The sequence below is a fragment of the Microcebus murinus genome, chromosome 14 (assembly GCF_040939455.1).
Source record: "Microcebus murinus isolate Inina chromosome 14, M.murinus_Inina_mat1.0, whole genome shotgun sequence".
Classification (NCBI taxonomy): Eukaryota; Metazoa; Chordata; class Mammalia; order Primates; family Cheirogaleidae; genus Microcebus; species Microcebus murinus.
This window is the reverse complement of record NC_134117.1, coordinates 60,787,024-60,810,982: the sequence shown is the minus strand read 5'-3', so window position 1 is coordinate 60,810,982 and position 23,959 is coordinate 60,787,024. Positions and strand designations below refer to the sequence as shown.

General features: G+C 51.0%; 1 protein-coding gene across 33 annotated transcripts in view; it reads right to left on the bottom strand.

The window, feature by feature from the left end:
• Positions 1 to 713: 713 nt before the first annotated feature.
• Positions 714 to 23,959, bottom strand: part of CAMK2G (calcium/calmodulin dependent protein kinase II gamma) — a 56,746-nt gene continuing 33,500 nt past the window's right edge. For 6 of the 33 annotated variants that reach the window (XM_076010129.1, XM_076010142.1, XM_076010130.1 and 3 more), the window contains 10 exons: positions 23,863 to 23,925; positions 21,754 to 21,797; positions 11,424 to 11,492; positions 10,183 to 10,227; positions 8,767 to 8,815; positions 7,402 to 7,515; positions 5,391 to 5,466; positions 4,915 to 5,009; positions 3,211 to 3,455; positions 2,578 to 2,712 (listed from right to left, as the gene is read on the bottom strand). In XM_076010129.1, the coding sequence (XP_075866244.1) occupies positions 3,223 to 3,455; positions 4,915 to 5,009; positions 5,391 to 5,466; positions 7,402 to 7,515; positions 8,767 to 8,815; positions 10,183 to 10,227; positions 11,424 to 11,492; positions 21,754 to 21,797; positions 23,863 to 23,925 (788 nt within the window). In that variant the 3' untranslated portion in view covers positions 2,578 to 2,712; positions 3,211 to 3,222. Of the gene's footprint in view, positions 2,713 to 3,210; positions 3,456 to 4,914; positions 5,010 to 5,390; positions 5,467 to 7,401; positions 7,516 to 8,766; positions 8,816 to 10,182; positions 10,228 to 11,423; positions 11,493 to 13,602; positions 13,636 to 21,753; positions 21,798 to 23,862; positions 23,926 to 23,959 lie in introns of all 33 variants that reach the window. The other 27 variants (XM_020280793.2, XM_012760107.3, XM_012760116.3 and 24 more) reach the window with 23 other exon arrangements.

Sequence of the window (23,959 nt, the reverse complement as noted above, 5' to 3'; positions counted from 1 at the left end):
GGCGGCTCACCCGGCGGACTGGGCGGCGTCCCCGCTGTCCCCGGGCTCCGCCGCGTCCCGGGGCTGCCCGGCTTCCCAGCTTTCTGGGCCTCCGGCGGCGTCGCGGCTGCTCCGCCATCTCCGAGCGAACGCTCTGCCGCAGCTGGGCCCAACCACCGCTCCCACGGAAGGGGGGGAAGCGGCGCTGCCGCTCGTGGCACCGCTTGGGTCCCCACCGGCTCCAGATCTGGCAGCCGCGCGACCAAGATGCGAGGAGACCAAACGGTCCTCCTCAGTGCTAAGCCAAGCCGCGACCTCCGAGGCGGCTGGCTCCGCGCCCGCCTGCAAAGGCGCACCCCCCGCTCCCTGCCCGGTGGCACAGTCCGGCGAGCGTCGGCCGCCGCGGCTCCCGGGCAGGGGCGGGCCGAGGCGCGGACTCGTCCACTCAGCCCGCGGAAGGGGAGCCGGGCCGGCCGGCCCACCCGGGGAGGGGGTGGGGCGGGCCCGGGGGCGGGGCGACGCCTCAGCCCGTCCCTCCAGGGCCCACATTCCCCCGCCCACCCCAGACCAGGCCGGAGATTGCTTGGAGGCTGATGGGTTCGTGAGGAAGTTTTAGTCTAAAAAGGGCCCACAGGGAGTAGGAGAAGGTCCCTTCTCTACATCAGAAGACTTGTAACCCAGGCCGCTGAAATCTAAGCCACTGGCCATAAGCCTCCAACAGCAGTAACACAATGGACTGTTTAAAGGTTATTTTATTAAATATCTTCAGTTCAAGGTTTCATTGTAACAAAGCTATGAAGGGTCTACCAACATTCAGAACAAACACTATTTTTAAATTATTTCTATGTCATCATGCAAAAATTCTGCATCAAATGCCTTCCATTTCCTGTTTAAAAGGTGGATTTTTTTTAATAGTCTATTGTCTATAGATGCTGACATTAGCCCCAGAAGAGGAGTAAGAATGCTAAGAAGTGGGGCTGGAGCAGCCATATGAAGCTATGGGTCTCAATGAACTCTAAGACCATTTGTCTTCAAGCCAGCAAAACCAAACCCGGTGGTGAAGGGATCTGCGTGCTGGCACTGCGGGCTGCAGGGCAGGACAGGGCTAGGGCCCAGGGGCTGGGACATGCATGAGGTGCTCAGAGGAGCCTGGCTAAATCCAAGCACCAGCACCTATGAATCTGCTCTCTTCTCAGCTGGTTCCAAAGTAAACCTGTAGCTTTGCCTCTTCTCCCAGCTCTTGTGCCTCCTGAAGGTAGTCCAGGGAGCCAGAGTCTACCAACCTTTCTCCCCAAAGTGCAGACATTTGTGCAGATAAATCTGCAGAGTTGTTACGGGAGAAACCAAAGCCATGACCAATTGCTCCTCCATTATCTTCTTTGCTATCTGCTTAGGGTATAGATCTTTCCCTCCTGGAATGGAACTCCTTGAGCACAGAGAGTGACAATGAATGTAGAAGCCTTGGCTCTGGATACCTCTTTTGGGTACATGCAGGTGTGTGTGTGGGGTGATGCCCATGCAGATTGCCCAGCAGTAAGTCTACACTTCAGTTGGTCAATAAAGAGGCCTCTTTAAGGAGGACACTTCTTGCCAGAGCAGACAGGAAAAGAGATGGACGTGCAGTAAGGATAGAGTAAGGGAGGCTGCCCTGAGGCAACCTGAATGCATAGAAACAACCACCACCTCTTATCCCACTGCCTCACTCCTCCCATCCCACAGGGGCACTTGGCAGAGGGCCCAGGCCCAGATGAGGGTCAGCAAGGGGACCACCACCATGAAAAGGCAAGACAAAGATGGTTCAGATCCGCACAGAAATAGAACTGCCAAAGGTGGCAAGGGGAGCCCTCACCAGGGCCTGGCTCTCTCCTCGCTAAGTTGTAAGAAAACAAACACGAAGCAAAGCAGCAACCCCTCCCCCTTTCTAGCTGCAGGGATCAGGCCTCAGTATCAGGGCCCACGTGCATTGTGCATCCTATAGAAATGGATGAGTGAGTAAGTGCATGTCAGACTAACATGAGGTTTCTCATCGGCTTCGTAGCGGACACACTTCTGCAGCACCAATTCTCTTCCCTTCTACGCTAAATGAAACAGTACACCAATGTCCGGGCTCTCAGGCCTGAGGCCACTGCTTCTCAGCTGCCTCCACAGCAGGCTGGGAGCTCTGTGTTCTCTCCCAAGTAGATCTGATGGCCACGACGTTCTCATCAGCCTCCTTCTAGGCGCCCATGCAAGTTCTGAAGAAGTCCATTCCTAGACTTGGGGTAAGCAGGCCACCTCAGGAGCTGCAATCACATCACGGCCCCCAAAGCTCTGTCAGAGTTCTTGCCTGGTCCCCCTGAGTCCATGGGGGCCAGAGGCCGAGCTCACCCTCTTCAAGGCTGGTGGGTGAGCCCGCCGCTCCTGCCAGGATGGGCATCACACAAACTCCTGCCTCCTTGCCAGCCCAAGGGCTATCGGTGGTTTTAAAACGCATCACGGTACGGATTCCATTTTTTTTTTTTTAAACAATCTTTTTTCTTTTTTTTTTTCTTAAATGTAAAAAACACCTCGGTACAGCAGAGACAGACACGAAGGGCGGGCGGGAGGGCTGCATGCAGGGGCGTGCATTGGCTGCTGCCGCTTTGTAATTTAATTGTTTTAAACCTCAAACGAACAGGACTGCCGCTGTCACTCAGGCCCTCCAGAGCCACTGGCTGCGAAGGTTCGACCTCCAGCTGGAATCTCCTAATGCCCCTGTCAAACAGGACAGAACGTGGTAACAGAACAGAGGACAGTGAGCACACAGATGAGTTCCAGGGACGTAAGCACACTGCACACTACACATGTGGCCAAGTCTGCCTGAGGAGATGGGGAAAGGGTGAAGCTAATGTGAAATACAACACTGCTTCACATTCGCTGAGCACTTACTAAGTACCTTACTTCTAATATCTTATCTAATCCTCACAACAATTCAGTGAGGTAGGTATCACTCTTTCTCTCTTTTTCACAGGAAATTGAGCTTGGGGAGGGGAAGTAACCTGTCTGAGGCCACCCAATTGGAAGTTATGGAGCCAGACACAAGTCTATCTCATTTCAGAGCATAACTTACTGTAACCATACTCCCCAGCCTCTGCTGCTCCTCTGGGATGGCCCACACCTCCTCTCCCAGAGCCACCTCCCAGCCTTGTCTTCCTCCTCTGACCCCACCTGTCCCAGCCCCTCCCAGCCCCTCTCCCCCCAAACCAGGAGCACCTGTGGCTGAGCTCACTGCAGCGGTGCAGCAGGGGCCCCTGAGCAGTGATAGTGGACATTGAGCCACTTGCCATCCCGGCGGTGCCAGACCCGGGTCTCCTCTGACTGGCTGGTGCGAGGCCGACCCTGCCCGTCGATGTACTGGGTGAGGCGGATGTAGGCGATGCAAGCTGCGTCCTCCCCAATCACGTGGACGTGTGGGTTTAGGATGGTAGTATGGATGGGCTTGCTGTTCTTGGACAGGACTGCAGGGGGCGGGGCAGGTAGGAGGGCGTCAGGCCTGGGCACCTGCATTTTCCACCCAGCCTGCACTTCCACGTCTCACCCTCTGTCCAGCAACCATTCCCAGACTCTCCAAATCCTCCCATACACCCTCCAGAGGCCAGGATACCCATTACATTAGTCTCCATTATCCAAAAGGAAGAGAAAAGTGGGTAACGATGATAATAGCAGCTGTTCTTTTAATAAGGCATTGTGCTGGGGGTTTTACATGCATGAGCTGTATTTCTTGCTTGGTCCATAATATTTTCTTCATTATAAAATAAGGAAATAAACTCAAGGAGATTAAGTAATTTGCCCAAATCACTCATTTGACCTCAGGGCCATGTGACTCTAACTAAAGCCTACAGTTCTACTCTGTTAGGCTGATGTTTAGATTTCATAAGGATTGGCTTGTCCCTAATTAGGGCTGCAGAGAAAAATCATGAACTTATCCAATAAAATTGATGTGATTTTCTTTTAAAAGACACCATTCACCAAAGCACCAAGCTCAGGATAGTCCCAGGGCTCCCAGGACCCTCCAGGAGAAAGGCAAAAGAAGCTGGAGTGTCGTTATCAGCACATGCTGTGCAAATTGTGTTGCTTTTATTGAAATTCACATTTTAGTTCAATTCAAATGTTAGACAGGGGCTACATGAGACCTTCCCTAGAAATAATATAAACTTCAGCATTGCTTCTGGCTAACAGAATTACTTAGATAGCCAAGGGTTTACATGTGCAGCTGAGATGTGGAGAGGGTGGGAATCAGTACAGAAAATAGTGACTAAATAAAACTCAGGGCAGGACAGGGAAGGCCCTGGATAAAGTAGGAAAGAGAAAAAAATAAGGAGAGTGAGGGTCTCAGAAAGTGGAGAGAAAGATAGGAGGCAGTGATGATTCACTTCTTATTCCCTGGGACTTCCACAAACTGGCCAGCATGTATGCCCCAGGCCCATCCAGGATGCCTGCCTTGCTTGATATTCAGGGAGATCCTAGCCACAACTTCTGACCTCACAAATCACCAACAGTGCCTGTTGCTTGCTTGTACATTCTTTATCCTGGTTTTAATTTTCTCTATTATGAAACCTACACACATAGAGCTTTATTATTACTTGCTCAGATCATCTCAACCTAATCTCAAAAGGTTTCCAATCTGTCTTGGAAAGAAGTGAGGCTTAAAGAAGTACAGTGACCCTGATTGTGACCACCAGCACTGCCATGAGGCAGCTGCAGAATGAATGGGCACTTAGGGCTCTGGAGCTGGGCCTTTGGAGGTGTCCATTTAAGACCATCAGGGCACAAGGAGGCAAGCAGACAGAGTAGGGGTGCAGCAGAAAGGTCAAATCAGGGAAAAGTGAGCAACTGGGATGAGGAGGTGAGCAGGGGACAGAGGCAGAGGGGGTGAAGGGGCAGGCAGGAGTATATCAGCAGCACGAACCCACTCACGATTCTCAAAGTAAAACTTATGGAAATCCATCCCCTCCACGAGGTTACCAAGGGCCTCAGGCTCAAAGGAAGTGAGGCCTGGATCACAAATCTTCCTGTAGGGGGGAAAAAAAACAAAACCAAAAAACCTGTCAGGCTGCTATGGCGTTCCTTGTCTTTCTTCCTCATCAGTGGTAGCTATGCCATAGCAGCAGGTTGGCCGTGGGCCACGCCTGACAAGACTGCTAAGGTCCTCAGGGCCTGCCTGCTGGGCTGTTCAGCCCTGGCCTTTCCACCTGCCCACTGCCAGGACACCTTGGGTGAGCTCAGTCACAGGGAATCTACCTGGAAGGGCTCCCAGCCTAGGGGCCTGGGGTTTAACTCAGAAACTATGCCCAAGGCCCAGCCTTCCCCTTCCCCAGGGTCCTAACTGCTGTTTGGAAGCAAGGAAGGCCTTGAGAGATGACTTAGGTCATAAGGAAATGGTTTCTACTCACGTGTAGGCCTCAAAGTCCCCGTTGTTGATGGCTTCAATCAGCTGTTCCGTGATCTTAATGATCTCCTGTTTTCGCACTGTGGAGGGAAAAATCCACCAATTTACCTGCTGGGGAACCTCCCAAGTGACAGCGAGCCTCCCTCAATCCTTCAGGGAGTCCCCTGTGATGACACAGACATCCCTCTTCTCTGTCTTTAAGGCCCTTGGCAGGAAGAGTGAGCCCGCCTTTCCCTCCATCCCCTCCTCTGGTGTCGGCAGAGACAACGACCCTTCCTCCATAACCCGTTAGTTATGGTTCTCTGGCCTTTGCCTTCCTCTCCATCAACAACCGGGTTGCAGAAAACACTCTTGTCTCTAACAGGTGAGGGTCCTGGAACAGAGACTGTGCATCCCGTCCCCAGCAGGTTCAGCCTCTCTGAGAAGCATGTCCCTGTGTGGCTGTTTCCACCCCTGCTGCCTTCTTTCACCAGAAGGGGCTCAGTCAGGTCTCAGTTACCACACTTAGCCCTCACTCAGTGCTCCAGAACTTAGCCTTGGGCAGTAACACTGCTTCACATTTGCTGAGAGCAGAATCGAGCCAGGGATGAGGGCTCCACAGGATGAACAGAGCCCTAGAATGGATGCTTCGCCATGCTTTTCTGGGATCAGTGGTCTTGGAACTATAAAATCTCTTGAACAGCCTCTCACCAGAGACCACGCCATTTACCCCGGAAAGCTATATATTTCACACTAACTCTCGTGCTGGGATGTGTTCCTCAGGAAAACCAAGACAAGGCTCAAACTGACCAGCGGGCAGAGTTGGTGCCCTCAGATGCCCCTCCCCACCCTATCCCAAGCCAAGGGACAGCTGGTGACATCCTGGTCTCACGGGCAGCTCACTTACAGGGAGCACCACTATTAGCAAGGGGTGCCGCCAGGGGAAAGGGCTCAGACTGAGCTCGGGCTAACCCTGACCTGAGCCCTGGGCTGGCCCAGGCCACAAGCTTTTCCTCACGGGAGCGAGAGGCTGCAAGACAAATGCAAGCATTAGAACAGCACCACCATGGCACCGCTGGGCCAGCACAGCCCAGGAGCACAGCTGGGAGGGGGCGGTGCAGCCAAAGGTGCATCCAGGAGGGGGCCCCACAGCCATCAGCACCACTAGGTGGCAGCTCCAGGGGACAAACAGCCAGTTAGGGGAACCACCAAACAAGAAAGTGGATACACTTTCTAAAGAAGCATCAGGTAGGTAAGCACACACAACACACGTCCCCTCTCCACCCCCACCTGCAGGACCTGACTGGGGCCCTGTAGGTGAACAGGGTTGTGTTTAGAAACTAAGAGGAGAGATGGTGGGAGGAGAAGCAGACAAGGGCATCCTCTAACACAGACAGAACTAAAAATATAAACACGAGTTACCATTAGCCCAGCAAGGCGTTGCACCAAGACTTTCTACTATTTCTTCTATTTTTTGTGACAACACTACGAGGTAGGTGCCATTTTTGTTTCCACTTTACAGGTAAGGAAACTGCAGCTAAGGGAGGTTAAACTACTTCACACACTTTTGAAGGGAGTGTAGCTGGGATTCACACTCAGGTTTGTCTCACCCCAAACCCCATGCTCTTGACATTACCCTGAGCCCGAGGAAACACTGCACGCCCAGCACAGTTCTCGGCTCTTGCGGTTTCCCCATCAGCCCCCCTCCCGTGTCTGCAGACCTGACTTCTGCCTCTGCCCTTCCTCCGGGCTCGGTGCTGAGGCAAGGCCACTGCACATCCCAGTGGCCTTCTACTCCCTCCCTCCATGCCATGGTCTGCCACCCACTCTTCTGCTATTTCTCTGGGCCCCAGACTCAGGGCCCTGCCTGGGATTAGCAGAGCCTCCAGCTGGCTCCCCCACCCCAGCGGACGCCGTGCTCCCGGAGTTTAGGACGAAGGGCAGCGGGCTGGGCTGACGGCTCTGGTGGGGGTCCCTGAGGGGCTTCAGGATGAGCCAGGGAGACGGAAGCCAGAATGTGCCTCCCTCACACTTACTGGCTGAGGAGCAGAGAGAAGGCTGGGGCTGCATGCCTGCAGAGGGGGCTGTTCTGTCCCGGGAGCTCCGTCCTTCAGGCACCAAGCTGCCATTCCCAGTGCGGAGCGGGGCAGCTAGCCAGCCAGGGCAGGGCAGGGCAAGGCAGAGCAGCCAAAACAAACAGAACAAGGCAGGTGAGCGAGCAAGCCGGACAGGACCCGAGCCCGTGGCACTGCAGAGCCGGGGCAAGGTGACGCCTCGGGCTGCTGTGGACACTGGACCACATCCCATGCCGCCACCTCTGCCAGAGAGGCCTCCCAGCCGAGAGCACCAGGCCGGTGCACAGACCTGGGTTTATGGCTTCCAGAAGAGCCTAAGAACAGCCTGTACAAGGACCCCTGCTCCTGGGGAAGATGTTTGAGTGGGCTAGGCCACAAGGTCAAGAGCCCAGCAGTGAAGGCACCTCCCATTCTGCTAGCATCGCCAGGGTCAAATTGATTTGACCACACTCCAGCAGCCTGACAGTGCCATTCTTTACTGCTGTAATCATTTATGCTTCTACTTGTTTTGTTTTTTTCGTTCCCAAAGGTTTAGTGGCCCCGTACAGCTCCTGGGCATGTTCTCTCAGCTCTGTCCTATGACATTCCTGCATCTTATCTGATAGTCTAGCCTAAGGTCACTTAAGGAAGGCAAAGGGAGCAATTCCAGGAGGCCAAACCAAAGAGCAGGACAGAGATTCCCAGTGCTCTGGCCTGCCATGCCCTCCCACGACCGCTGGCACTCTGGCCAGCCCCAAGCTTAGGCTGGTGGTCCTTAGCAGACCACTAGGACACAGCCATGTGTGGCTTCACAGCTGTCAGACTGACTTCTGACTCCATCATTCAGGCCAAGATCTTGGGACCAGACTGACTACACCTCGTCCCAGTGGGCCCAGGACTGTCCTGGTTTTAAAATGGAAAGTTTTGCATCTTGGGAATCAACTCAGTTCTGGGAAAACAGAAGAATTGGTCACTCTACTTATAGCTTATGACACTTGTGGGCTACCTCTGCAGGGACTTGAGATGCCCCTATTCTGGGATGCCACATCATTACCAGCAACAGGAACCGTTTTTTTGAGCCCTGGACCCTGGAGAATCTCTAATTTAGATATTCTAGACTTGGAGTGAGTCAAAGAAGAGAAGCCTCTTGCCCAGCCCAAGAACACCAGACAGGGGCCTCATGTCTTGGCTCATGGCAAGTAGCTTTTTTTGGCTACTTTTATCTCTCCTGGGGGTTTAAGGGGCCACCATTCCCAGTTCTGGGGGCAGACAAGACAAGTGCCCCACTGGAGACAAGGTACTTGGGTCACTGCTGGGGTTCTTTCCCCACGAAGGGCCAGCACTTACCTTTGAGGTCCTCGTCTTCTGTGGTGGTGTTGCAGCTCTCTGTGGAGCCCTGTAGGCCGAAAAGCACATGTTTCTATATGTTCTGGCCCTTAGACACCAGAGGAGCCGAGCAGAACAAAAGCAGAGCATGTGCTCTTAACAAGAGGCGCACGGAGGAATCACAGACAACCTACTTGCACCCTTGCTACCCGACTCTTACAAAATTCTGCATCCCACATCCCCTCCCTGGGATTCCTCAACTCAGCAACTGGCACCATCCACCCAGTTACTCATGAAAACCTGAAGTCATCCTTGATTCTTCTCTTTCTCCCTTTCCCTTATCTCCTGACCACCCAATCTAAAATAAAACCTGTCAGTTCTGCCTTTAAAATAAATCCTACATTTTACTTCTTCTCTTCAAATGCACGGCTACAACTTGAGCCCGAGCCACCAGCATCTTGCACCTAAACTATGACAGCAGCTTCCTGGTCTCCCCACTTCCATGCTTGCCTCCCCCCTAGAGTTCTTGGCCCAGGATAAGGCCAGAGTGACCTTTTAGATTGTAAATTGGATTCTGTTACTCCTGCTAAGAATGCCAACAGCTTCCCCTTGCTGGTGGAGAAAACACACACACTGTGAAGGGCCTGGGGTGGCAGGCCCTGCTGCTTCTCCGGTTCCTTACCCTCCCACCACTCTCCCCCTTGCTCACTTGGCTTGATTTCTTGCCTGTAGTTCCCTCCGCCTAGGGCACCCCATGACCCAGAGAGTCAGGGGCAAGGCACTTTCCTGACCACTTAATTAAAGGCCCTGTTCACCCTCTCTATTTACTTTGTGCCATTTTCTTCAGAGCACTTATCAGGGTTGGATTTTATCTTATTCAATTACTGGTTTGCTATCTGCCCCTTCCCCCACCCCGTGGACAGGGAATTTGTCTTGTCACCTCTGTAAGCTCGAACCAGATGGTGCTTGGGCTCAATAAACATTTACTAATGTTAGTGAAGATACAGAGGGCACGCAGGGGTGAGGTAATGGAGAATGCTCTAGGGTCTGATAATTTTCTTGCCTGTTTTTTAGCTAAAGTTTATCCTTATTTAAACATCACAATTCATGGAAGAGTCTATTATTATTCTCCCTAATTTACAGATAAAGAAAACTGAGGTGCAGAGAGGTCAAGTGACTTGCTGGGTGGCACCGAGCCAGGATTCAAACCAGGTCTATGTGTCTGCAGAGCCGGGCCCGCATCACTCGGGGGTAAGGCCCTTCTTTGGAACGGAACAGCTGGCAGGCACACGCTGCCCCCCGCCCGGCCTCTACAACAGCTCGGCCTTGGGGTCCAGCCTGTAGCCTGCCACCTGCAGGACCTCTAGACCCCTGTGACCCAGCCCACCTGTCTCCTACTGACCTGGAGCGCAGGAGACAGGCTCAGGAACCACTCACCTTGATCCCATCTGTAGCATTATGCACCACGGTGGTTTGTGGCTCCTGCGAGAGAAAATGAAGATTATCCTCCTGACTTGGGGACAGACCCACAGGTCTTCCCTAAGGGACCCCAACCCCACCCTGGTACCCCCATAGACCCTATGATGACCACTGAGGCCTGCCCACTGGCCATCCCCAATAGACAAAATAGTCTGGCTCAGTTCGGGTCCCAGACAGCTGGGGAGCCCTGAATTTAGGCAGGAGCACTGCCGATAAGAAGGAGAGGCTTGGCACTTAACAGAAGCAGCTGCCCAGGAGGCCGGGAGGACCAGGGCCTCTGCCTCCTACTGGTTCTGAGGGTTCTTTCCACATGGGGGTCCCGCGGATCAGTATACTGGAGGAGCTGCGGGACTGAAAACACAGGCCCAGCCCTGCCCACAGTGCTCATCAACAGGTGCACAGAAAGCAGGGACACGGGAGTAGAAGGAGAAGGTCTCCCCCAAAGACCCAGGAAGCCCCCTCAGCAAACTGAGCCCAGGGAGCTGCCTGCCTCACCTACCCTTGGCCTTCCCCCAAATTCCTGGCCCTACAGCAGCACCACATCGGGCAGCACAAGGGACTGCAGGAAGGAGGGGAGAAGCAGGCACAGTCACCCCTCCTTCTCTCTCGGTCACACCCTGCTCACTCTCCAGTGAGCCCCCACTAGCAGAGAGAGCTCGAGAGCACACAGCGCGCCTCGGAAGAGCCCAGAGAGAACCCAACAGCACAGGGCTCTCCAGGAACCCAGAGCCCTCAGCACCATCCAGAGGTGGGGACCCAGCCCTCCTTCCTGTTTCCTGGCTTTACAGAGGAGAGGCTGGGACAGGTTTTACAGAGAGGCCTCCAAGAACTAATGTACAGGTTCCAAGAAAGCTCCTACTCTCTCCTTTTATAAGCGACTCACCTTCCCGGCCCCCACAGCAGACCCACTGGGGGTCCCCGGCTGGGGCTGGGAGGTTTAGCTGAGAGCCCTGGCAACTCTTCCCCCCAACAGCACAGTGAGAGGAGCAGGAGCAGCAGTTCTGCCATGCAGGATGAGGGCAGCCAAGCGGGACAATGATGGGAAAGGGGCCTACAGGGCAGCACACAGAGCAGCCTACTCTGCAGGGTTCGAGAAAGGAACAAGCTGAGGCGGCCTGGGAGGGAGGGCAAGAAGAGGAAGAGGGAAGGAGCAGGGGACAGCCAGGGGCAGAGGCGGAGAAGCTGTAGTCAGGAGGTACCATGGCCGTCTGCAAGGGCGCGGGCTCTTGGGCTGGGCTTACGAGACTGTTTTTGTTGTTGCTCTGTGGCTGAGACAAGAAAACAGATGGTTTAGTTTCTCCAGAGTCACCAAAGCTGCTCAGGTTCAACTCCCAGACCTCCCTTGCCCCCCGGCCTGGCCTGGGGGAGTGAGGCCCGAGGCGGCCTCCATAACTCTATGCAGATGGGAGCAATGGCTGGAGAGATGGGCAGAGGAAGGGCGTGTCTGGAGCGGCCCAGAGACCTAGCTCTGGAGGCATCCCCAGACCAAAGACTTGTTTTAAAACATCTCTCCAGAAATCTCTGCTTGTGCCAGGTGCCAGGTCACTGCACAACCATTCCTGACCCAAAGAAACTCAAGATCTTCTTCCCACTTTACAGGGGGAAAGGAGGGTGGTTTGTAAGAAAGCAGAAATTCAGAAATTCTGGGTCCTCTATCTGTGGGACCTCCTGCTGCCCTTTCAACTCAGCACCCACATTTCCTTCCCCTTACAACACCAGCTTGAAGCCTGACCTGAAAAGAAGAGGAAGGAGAAGAGAAAGAATAGCTGGCCTAGGAGTTGGTGTCCAGAAAGGACAGGGGTGGAAGTCGACTTTGGATAAAAATGCATCCACTGACCCCAAGGAGCAGACACAGGGCTGTGTGCTCTTTACCCTTCTGCCTGATAAAGCTTGAACTTGATCAGCTGCAAGTGAGGGCAGAGCTCCAAGAACCCAGCCCATAGGACAGAAGAGGATACCCAAAGTCCAACATTGCTAGCAGCAACAGGATCACCAGGGGTATCTCCTTGCGTTTCAAAATGTTATACTGAGTGGCACAGCAAAGAAGGGGCAGGAGCAGGATGGTAGGAAGGAAGGAGGCGCATGTCCAGGACAGGAACCATATCAATGCCATGCTCTCTGCCTCTCCAATTCCCTAACCAGTGCACTTGGTCTCGCTGGAAGTCCCAGTGGAGTCAGAGGCCACTGAAGAGTGTGGCCTGAGGCCTGCAAGTTCTTCAACAGGCAGTGAGACAAATACGTGGCTACCGACTCTGTGCAGGGTGCACGAGGACACACTGACAGGACACTTCTTCTTTCCTAGGACACACACCGATAGCATCCTGACTGTTCTACGCACCTGGAGGCCTCCTGGACCAGACCTGAAGCCATCCCCCCCCCCCAGCTTGCTGTCACTGGCTGACATCCCCAGACCCAGGGCAAGACTCGGAACTGTAAGCCAGGCACCAAGTGCTGCAAGGCCCCACTGGGCTCTGCAGGCTGGAGAAGAAGGGTCCCAGGAGTAGTCAGGCCACAGGTCTGAACGCACACGAGCTCTGCTCTGCCCTACTCCTCCCAGGAAGGAGCAGCGTCCTCCTACCTCAGCGGCCAATGCTGAGCCCCTGTTAGGGGCTGATTGAGGAAGGCTGCCTCGCCTGCAAAGCCCAGCTGAGACCAAGAGCCTCGCAGGGGGCAAGGATTCCAGGGTGCCCGTGAAACCTGCCTTAACTGCAGAGGGCTGGGATGTCACCATGTGCCCCCACCTCTCGCTTTCATGGATGGTTTCATAACAACTCAGGCTGCTGGGTTCCCCTTGGTGCCCTGTGCACCATGACAAAGATGATAAGCTCACTGTGGCCCTTCAGCTGTCCCCTCCCTGATGAGGGCTGAGTGGGCAGGATGAAACTTTGGGCACAGCTAGACGACAGGACTTGCACAGGGGAAAAGTCAGGAGAGAGAGGCTCAGAGCCAGGAGCCTATTACCAGTTCCTCTCTCTGCCCACCACACAGTTGGCCTCTGGCTGCCAGTCTGCAGGAAGCAGCTGCTCATGCCTGGTAAGCAGGGCCTCTCCTCCTGAGCGGCATGAGTGAGGGTCTCTCCCTGTGCTTGCCACCTAGCCCCGGTCTCTGCCAGCGTCACTTCCTGCTCTGGGCTGCTGGGGGCTGTTCAACCTCCACAGCGGCAGGTGCCACACCACACCCTCCAATGCCCACTTTTTAGGCCACTGGGTGACCTTGGGCAACGGCCCCGGCCTGGCAGGACAGGCCACACCTGCCCACACAGCACAGACATGCAGTGAGGATGAGTGAAGCACACGCACATGGCAGAATGGGTTTGCGTGGCTGCAGGCGGGCGCAGGCAGCATGGAGTGGGTGGATGGGTGGGCAGGCAAGGCTCACCATCAGGTGCACGCTGGAACTCGACTTCCTTTTCTGGACACACCACAGCAAGAGGGAGAGAGAAGGGGAAAGAGGAGGTAAGAAGAGAAGCACAGAGACGCTGCAGGTTAGTGCACCAGCGCTGGGCTCTGCATCACCGGGAGAGAGGAGCAGAAGGACGAGACTCGGAGTCCAGCGCCAGGAGGTTAAAATAGCACGTGGACAGACAGGCACTCACACCCCTCCAGACCCCGGGAGAGGAAGAGCTCCTTTGCTGTCAGCTTCCCAGACACAGACTTGGTATGTACTGAGATGTCTCAGCCTTGCCCAGAGACAGCTTCTTAAGGTTAGGTCACAAGTCTATGAGGGTAAGTAACATTTTGCTACAAATGAACAGGTTTGGGTTTATAAGGCTAACTCACCTATAAGGTTATTTATTTTCTCTCATTACTAGGCCTATCTGCAATTTGAGTGAGCAGCTACCAGGTATACAGAAAAAGCTGCTACAGGCTGTCCTCAGCTTTAATAACATTTGACTTCTGAACCTAGACTTCGCCATACCCCTAAACCGCTTTTCAGATACAAATGTTGAGCATTTGAAAATCATCTAACTGTTAAATTTTGGCTTCTCCTGCTTTGTCAGTATGGCCATGCTTGTTTAAAAGATGTGAACAACGCCTGTAATCCTAGCACTGTGGGAGGCCCAGGTGGGCGGATTGCTTGAGGTCAGGAGTTCGAAACCAGCCTGAGCAAGAGCGAGACCCCGTCTCTACTATAAATAGGAAGAAATTAATTGGCCAACTAATATATATAGAAAAAATTAGATGGGCATGGTGGCGCATGCCTGTAGTCCCAGCCACTGGGGAGGCTGAGGCAGCAGGATCACTTCAGCCCAGGAGTCTGAGGTTGCTGTGAGCTAGGCTGACGCCACGGCACTCACTCTAGCCTGGGCAACAAAGCGAGACTCTGTCTCAAAAAAAAAAAAAAAAAAAAGAAAAAGATGTGAACATTTTTTTGCATTTTGCAATGAGTGGGAAATGGAAACACAGGAGTGCCAGTGATTAAAACTGCAGTGACACAAAGACGCAGAGATGTAAGCCACAGAGAACGCTGAATGCAGTGATTCCCTGGTCTCAACGAGATGCTCACGACTTTATGTTCAGATGTGAAACAAGAGCATCAAAATAAAGACCACACGGAACACTGTGAACATATCTCAGAAGACTGTGCCTAAAAGGTGAAGAGTAATTATTAATTTTACAATTAGCTCAATGGGAGACAGCCCCTTGGAATATGTCCGTCTGTTGTTTGACTTTTGCATATTCATTTAATACCCAACAAACACTTATTGAAGGTGGTTTTAGGCACAGTCTAAACACATCTGACAAATCGCTCCTGCCCTCAACAGACTGACATTCTACTTTAAAAGACATTTTCAGGCATGTACTATAATTAAAAGGAGGCTACAAATATTTAAAAGAATGGTCTACAATTTAGAATTAAATCTAAAGAAAAAGACAAACCTAATTTAATTAGGCTTCTTCTGCATTAGCCTTTAGAATATGCCTAAATATGAGATTTTACTTCCAAAGTTATCCCTCAAAAGGGAGTTGCCTTACATTCATTTATATATAGATACGAATGTTTCATATTTATGTGTATCTCCCTCTTTCTCTCTCTCTCTATATATATATATATGTCTATGTATATTAATATATATCTCCTTATCCTTTTGCCCAACTAGAGTGTTAATACTTTGAGGGAAGGTGCATATCTTATATATCTTTGTAATCTCCACAGTTCCTAGCAAAACACTTTACAGTCAGCATATGATCAACAACAGTTTGCCGAGCTGAACTGGGTTTGCTGGCTCTGGTTTTTCCCAGGCTAAAGCAGAGCGAGGCTTTGAACTCACACTGAATCACAGCAGTGAGAACTCTGTCCCGAAACCCACTCACCAGGCCCAGTCTTTGTTCCGGTGATTTTCAGGGGCTTGTTGTCAAAAGCCATTGCAGGCCACTTTTACCTGCATCTTGCCTTAAAGTAGAAGACTTTCAACTCAATGGGGAATAAGTTCCTAACGTTCCCCTAGCTGGCTCTCTTCCTCCTAAACTGCCTCGCATGTGAACCTGAGATCACTCTTTTCCATTCAAAGGTGGTTTCTCAGGTTAGTTTACATTTTCAGTGTCTCTCTCCATTCTTTCAGGGCTTTGCCCTCAGCCATGCATAGCTGGATGCCAGCTTGGCCAGCACGCTGCAGCACTGTCTAAATGCCAGATCACTGTTAAAGAACATATCTCACTTTTATTTAAAAACTGTCTATTTATTTAAAATTTGAGACCAGAAAAGTGTTCAAGCCTCCTTTGCATACTTAATTTAAATAGAGAAATATTCAAACAGTATGTACGGAAATAACTATAACCTCTTTTTGTTCTTGCTTGCTTTCTCTTTTTTAAACATTAAACTTCTGCTAGTCCCATTCCGGCCTGGGAGCAGCGGAAGGCATGAGCTGTCCTAGACTAGGGGCCTTTTGGGACCTGAGAGTTTTGTCCTCACAAGTGACTCCTACTCTTCCACAGCTTGTGGTCACCAGCATCTACCTTCAAAGAAACCTAAACAGAAGGTGAAATCCCCAAATTCAAGAGCATAAGATAGATTAGCTGCTCAAACCAATGCTAGTATTTTCAGCATCTTGCAGAAAGCTTCTGAACAGTAAGAAAGAAACCTCCCTATGGACACTTGACCAGTAGGAACTGGGGAAGGGGGAGCTAGGAAGGGAAGATGAGCTCTAAAAGTTCAAGACCTTCTGAACAACGTTGCAGGCCTCCCTCACAGCACAGATCATCACCTCAACTTTCAAGAGAGCCTAGAAAGGCCAAACTCCACACATTTCACTCTGCCCTTCCCTTCTCGTTTCTCAGCCCTTTGATGCAACCACGCCGTTAATTGTTATATCCATGTTCCTGCTTATACAAGGACTAGAGCGACATCACAAGCAATTTGGAAAACAGAGAACAGGGGAAAAAACACTCATACTTCCATCACTTTTCTAATCTTTTTAAAAAATGCAATTAAAAAACATAATTATAAGCTATATACAAGTTTATACCTTACTTTAAAAATAAATAGTATTTTGATTTTTATTCTAACAGTAATGCATGATCTAGGTAAACATGTAGAATATGGAAAAATGTATAAAAAAAAAATAAAGTTTCCCAAATTCCCATCACCCAGTGAAGTTACTATTAACATTTCAGTGGGCTTTCTTCCAGTTCTTTTTCTACCCACATATTATAATAAGTATCTACAAACATGTTTTTAAAACCAAATTTAGATGACAGTGTGTGTACTCCTTTATTATCCCACTTTATAAAATATTCCCCACTATATTTTTCACTTAATATAAAACATGTCTGTCACTGTAGTCATGAAAATTAACAACTTTGTAATGGTCTATTAAATGGATTTCCCATAATTATTCAGTCATTTCCTCATTGGCTTTGGAGATTGTCTCCAGTCTTTTCACAGTTATAAATAATGTCATGGTGAACATCTTTCTGCTTTCAGCTTTTCCCTATCTTCAATTATTTCTTTAGGAAAAATTCCTAGAAGTAGAATTATAGGGTAAAAAAGGTAGAAATATTTTTATGGTTTTGGACACACGGGCTGTTTGAGAAAGGACCATTCTGGTTTTCACAACCATCACTAACTAAAGAGTCCAAAAATAGCACCTTGTTTCAACTTGCATTTCGCTGATACTAGTGAGCCCAGAAATTTTTACACATTTGTTATCCAGTTCTACTTTCTTGCTTTCAGATTATAAATTCATCTTCTTTGATCTATCTACTGGGTTTTGCTGGGTAGGGGGAGATTCTTATTTCTTAGAGAAACTCTTTTAATAAAAATAATATTAACTCCTCCCATCACAACTGCTGTGAATATTTTCCCCAGCCTATCTGCTGTTGGGCTTTTAATTTTCATTGGTCATTCTCTTCTGAAGCACCTGTATCTTGGCCTCTGGTCCTACCATGATATTGAAACCCTTTTCTCCAAAGAGTAGCATAAATGAGCACATACCAGGGTCAAACAGCTAACACAGAGCAGGGCTAGTTCCCCACATCCTCATTGAAAGCAATTTATTTAACGATTCTGTCTGCCCAACTCTCACCCTCAGCATTCCTGTAGACCTGACACCCTGACACTGTTGCATATCTCTGTTCTTCCCCCACTTCTCTATTCTTTCTCCACTTCCTTTGCTGACTTGTCTTTCTCAAGCCCCTTCTTTTTTTTTTTTTTTTTTTTTTTGAGATAAGGTCTCGCTCTGTCACCCAGGCTAGAGTGCAGTGGCGTCATCAGAGCTAACTGCAACCTCTAACTCCTGGCCTCACGTGATCCTCCTGCTTCGGCTTCCTGAGTAGTTGGGACTACAAGTGTGCGCCACCATGCCTGGCTAATTTTTTCTAATTTTTTTTTTTTTTGGTAGAGAGGGGGTGTCACTCTTGCTAGTCTCAAACTCCTGAGTTTAAGTGATCCTCCCACCTCAGCTTCCCAGAGTGCTAGGATTACAGGCGTGAGCTACTGCACCCTGCCTTGAGCCCCTTCTTAAAACAACCCAGAAATTTTGCCTTTACCAGGCTCTTAAATCTCATGTGCTTTGGAGTCATGTGGGGGAAGGAAAGTGTTATTAAAATTCTCAGATCCTGCCTCCTGCCCAAGACCTCCGGAATCTGAACTGTAATCTGGGCCCTGGAATGTGTGTATTTTTAGTTAGTTCCTTGGGCTAATCTTATATGACTGTACCTGACATTCATCTTTGGAACTGGTGCCTAGAAAGTTCTGCCAGAAACCTGTTCCTTAATGGCTCCTTTATCCAACCGCTCCCCTCCACCTCAGCAGTTACTGCTTTATTTCAGGTCCTGCTTTGTGCAATTGCTCTTCCCTTCAGCCATGCAGAAGCTACTGAAGCTCCCAGAATCACCAAACGGTTTCAATCTCATTTATCTTCTTATCTCCTCTGCCTGGAACACCCTTCCCCTCCTCTCTCCTTAACCTGGCAAAATCCAACTGGTCAGTGCTTTAAGCCCAGTTCTTGGGCCACCTCCTTTAGGAAGATTTCGTGTCATGGTTTGGATGCTCATCTCTCTGCTGCCCTGGCATCGGCCCTGTGCTCCCCTCCCCCGTGGACCTTATCAGCCTGCACCAGAACCGGAGGCTGCCCTGTCTCTTCCACTGTAAACACCGTAAAAGGCAGATCATGTTGCTGCCTTCCCAGCTCCTGGGGCACAGCCGGCATCTAACAAACAAAGGCTGATGGAGTACACTCGTGTGTGATTCATTCATGTGAGTCCCAAGTCTACATGTCTGGTGCTGGCTTCTTCCCTGGGCTACACCAGGTGTTTCCTAGGGCCTCTTATAACATCTCCACCCAGATACTCCACCTGTCCCTCAATCTCAGTGTGGTCAAAACAAAACTCTTCCTACCTAAATGGGCATTTCCTTCATAACTTACTCCCATTTCTAGTAGAGGTACCACCAATTCATCCAACATTCAAGGCTAGAAACCTTGACGTCATCTCTGATGGATCCTTTTTTAATCCCCCATATGCAGTGTGAGATTCCTGCTTCTAACCAGAGCTGATTATTTCCAGCATCATGGGGACAGCTGGACTAGTCTCCTACAGGCAACACCTATTCTGCTCGGTGGGTGCCTGTGCTGTCCTGCTGCTTAATTATTTTAAATATTATACTTTTCTATAATACTTCTAATCACCTTTTCTTCTCCACCCTACCCCTAGATTCCAACAAATACTAGTTGATACCTCTGTGTCTACCTCTGTGTCCCCTTTTCCATTTGCCCTTACACCCTCAGTCAAATCTCTCTTATCACTGCACCCCTGTTGGGTGACCTTTGGTATTTCCTGTGGTCTAACACAGAAACATCCAATTCTGCCCCACCTCTTTTTTTATTTTTAGATATGATCTTACACTGTCACCCAGGCTAGAGTACAGTGGTGTCATCATAGCTCACTGTGGCCCCAAACTCCTGGGCTCAAGTGATCCTCCTGCTTCAGCCTCCCGAGTAGCTCAGACAACAAGTGCGTGCCACCATGTCGAGCTAATTTTACTATTTTTTTTTGTAAAGACATGGTCTTGCTCTTGCTTAGGCTGATCTCGAACTCCTGGCTTCAAGCGATCTTCCCACCTCAGCCTCCCAAAGTGCTAGGATTATAGGCATGAGTCACCACACCCAGCCCCCTGCCATATTTTTGACATTCTTCTACCACACACCCTGTGTTCCCATTGGGCAGAGAACATCAACATGTATAAGAAAACCCATAAAAATCTTTGTTTTTAAGTTATAGAATATACATCCTCATTTAAAAAAAAAAAACAAACACATAGTACAAAGTAAAAGTGAATAGTTTGCCTCCCTGCCCTCACCTCCAATTCCACACTTAGAGGCAATCACTGATGTGGTTCTAATTTCCCTATATCCCTTCAGCTTTCTCCAGTAAGCTTTTACCTATAGGTTTGTAGGGCCAAATCATCCTATGCAGAGTCCAGCACCAGTGATTAGTTGATTCCGGTGCACCTGTTTTCCTCTTCTAAAGGTGAGCTGAAAACCGCACCGCCTATTTTATCTCTTTTGTGTGCCTCTTAGAACTGTGTGTAGGCTGGGAACAGTGGGTCATGCTTGTAATCTCAGTGCTTTTGGAGGGCAAGGTAGGAGGATTGCTTGAGGCCAGGAGTTCAAGACCAGCCTGGGCAACATAGTGAGACCCTCATTTTTTAAATTAGCCAGGCATGGTGGCGCATGCCTGTAGTCTCAGCTACTTGGGAGGATCACTTGAGCCTAGGAGTTCAAGGTTACAGTGAGCCATGATTGCACCACTGCACTCTAACCTGGGCAACAAAGGGAGATCCTGACTTAAAAAAACAAAACAAAACAAAACAAAAATAAAAACTGAAGACAGCACTGGACCTCTGATACTTACTCAATACTCTGTAAAGACTGATTGATTTTTAACATTTTCCCCAGGGAGAAATATCCCAAATCTCTCTCAAACTAAACCTGCCCCTTTTTCCTAACTTGGTTCTGCCCATCTAGCTCAGGCCCAGAACTGGGGGTCTGTGTGGCCACCCCAGCTCCATGTCACAAGGTTTGCACGGAGCCCAAACTCCCCTCCAGGGGGCAGACGGACACAAAGCAGGCATGCAGACATGGAGGGAAAGACGGAAGGGGGGGGAAGGGAACGGGGCAGGTGTCTATATCTCAGCTGTGGACACAAGATCCTGGCAAAAAGACCCAACTTAAACTTCTGTTGGAGATGTGAAGGTTTGAATAGTTTCGTGGTTTGAATGGCTCAAGATAGCATGAACCCCTATCCAATGCCCCCACCCCAAGACCCTTTCTGCCTCCACAGCACCTGCAGAACACCCTGGCCTTGTGGGTACCCCCAGCCACCTCTCCTCTACCTCAGCCAAGCAGCCGCTCCCAGCGAGGGCTTCCTGCTGGTCCCTGTGGGGGCCCCGGCCCCCTCCTCTTGCCCCAGCCCCACAGGAAAAGCTCCCTCATCAAACAGGACTGAGCCGCAATACAGCGCGTCCTTTGCCTTTTCCTGAGGAGCCTACGCCCCAAGAGAACTTAAGACATTTTCATTTGCTGGCATCTGACTGGGTTCTGGACGTACCATAGAGATAAGGAAAAAGAACGCAAGGAGAGTGGCTTTGGGTTCCACGCCCTATGCCCTGCCTGACCCACTCAGGCAAAGCTTGCTCTCATTTGATTAAAAGTGTTTGTGCTGTAGAAAGAAAAAAGAAAAACAACAACAAAAAGATGACCCAAATGGCCTAAAAAACAAAGAAAGGCAAGCTCTGGAGATGAGGCACGTGTGCAGAAGTCAGGTTTGGGATTCGGATCTAGTGACCTGCAACTCGGGTCACGTCCCCCGAGTCCTTCCCACCCAGCCAGGGTCAGGAGCAACACCTCTCCCTCCGCCCTCTCAGGCCAGTGGGACCTGCTGTTCCGAGCACAAAGCCTTCCGGTTTAAAGCAGAGTAGCAAGAACAGGAGGGTTCCCGGGCAAGGGGGAGAAAGTACCAGAATTCCCCACTGTGACTGCTGGGGGAGAGAGAGGCCAGTCTCTGGTCAGGGAGCTGGAGCGACACCTACCTTGACACCACCGTCTGACTTCTTGTTCAGTAGGCTTTTGGCAGCTGTGAAAACAAAGAGGAAAATCACGTCCCCTGCATTGTACCCGATCCCAACCCGAAGCCTGGCAGCTGGATCCACAAGAGACTGCTGTGTCTGACAAGAGGGCCGGGGTCTCCCAAAAGCCCCGGAGGAGGCCCTTCCAAGTAGCCCCTCAGCAAGAAGGGCATCTCCAGCGGCCAGAGCCCTCTGGGTGGCACCCCAGGATCTCCTCTGCCATGGAAGAGGGCTCAGCGGAAATGGACACACTGCGCTTAGGAGGAGAAACCGTGTTCAGTACTGGAGCTGCCTGGGGCACAGGGGACTCTGCCTCTGACAGCTGCCACCCAGGCCTGGAAGCAGACTGCCAAGGCGAAAGGGTGAGGGCTCCGCTCCTAGGTGCCACGGAGGGTCTCTGGATGGCCAGACTGAAAGAATGCAAGACATCTCCTGAGTGTTCTCAAGAAACAGAGTGTCACAGTTCACAAAGAAGGCCAGACGTGAGGACAGACAGACACAGACACAGAAACCAGGACCACCTACAGGAGGGTTTTGCCAGGGGGTTGAAGCCTTCACTGGGCAGGTCCTGACCAGGTTTGAGGGGTGGGTCCTAGCTGCCACCCTTTCCCCAGAGTCCACTCTCTGGACCCATGAGCAGGAAGGACTGGGCAGAATAATGAGCTGTCAAATAGATTCTAGCCAGGCATGGGGTGACACTCAAGGCTGATGAGCTCTGTGCCAGAAGGCTGGTGACCCTGGCTGGCCACAAAGGCCACAGGAAGGCAGCAGACAGTGGTGGAAAGTCCGTGAGGCACGGGGAGATGGAATCAACCCAACTGTCTGATCCACATGGTCTGTCCTGCATTTGCATCTTGGTTCTACCATTTGCTAGCTGTGTGACCTTCAGTGAGTTACTTAACTTCTCTGAGCCTCAATTTCTTTATCTATAAAAGGGGATAAACCAGGGTCTAGGTCACAGAGCAGTGGTGGGGAGCCAATGGGATCATGCATGAAAAGCACTTAGCAGAGTACTCAGTAAGTGTACTTGGCACATAGCAAGTACTCAGTAAGTGTTAACCATTGTCACTATAACTGCTACCCTCCCGCTCTTCAGGTGGCCATTCCTCCAAAGCTGTGTCCCATCTCTCTCCAGTGAGAACAGGAATGCTGACTCTAAATCACAAGAATTCTGACTCTTAATAATGGCCTTTAGTCCTATCTCCAGTCATGCTGGATTCGAAAATTAATTTTTTTAATGTGTTTACTGCTATGCCTGACCACATACTGTCTAAGTGCTTTACAGACAGCAGCCAGTTCTGAACTCTGGTTGCCCATTAGAATCATCTGGGGAGCTTAAAAAATGCTTATACCTATCCCGTCACCTAGGGATTCTGATTTTGTCTGAGTGGGGTGCCAACATCAGAATTTTTATGAGATCCCAGGTAACTGGTTGTCCTGTACGGGAAGGGTTGAGAGCCTCTGACACAGTGATCTTAAGCATCGCCAGCTTATTCATTATCCCCATGGGAGAGATGAGGAAACTGAGGCTGGAAGAGCTGATGTGACTTGCTCAGGGTGTGGCAGGGCTAGGATCCAAACCCAGGGATGGCTGACTCCAAGGCGTCTGCCTTCTAGAGCCTTTCAGACCTGGAGGCTGGCAAATGCCAGACTCCATAATTTTGAGGGGTGTGGCTTCTCTGTGGGGTCTTAAACAGTGCTGCAGAAGGCTAGTCCTAGCACTGGGCAGCTCCGGGCCACGCCCAGGGCTGTCTCTGGGGGCCACGTCAGCTGCAGCCCGCACAGGCAGGTCAGGCTCTCGGCCGTCTGGAGGACAGGCTCCCGCTGCCCAGCTCCACGTCCCCAGGCTATTGCCTCCTGCGAGTTGGCAAGCGCCCAGCATGCACGGCTGGTTAGGGGGCTCCGTAACACCAATGCGCTCGCAGATGCCAAGTTAGGTGGTCCGTCGGCATGCCCATCTCAGCCCGCAAGCATGGGACTCGCCTCCCTGGTGAGTGGGCCTGGCATGCTGGCCCTCCTGGTGGGGTGGCAGGGAGCCGAGGCAGGCGGTCGGGGAGGACTCATGCCACGTACCTTGCCCGGCCAGGCCGGCGGCGCTCGTGGCAGGCGAGGCGGGGGCGGAGCTCTGCCTGCCAACTGAGGGGATACAGTCTCTCAGTGCACAGAGCTG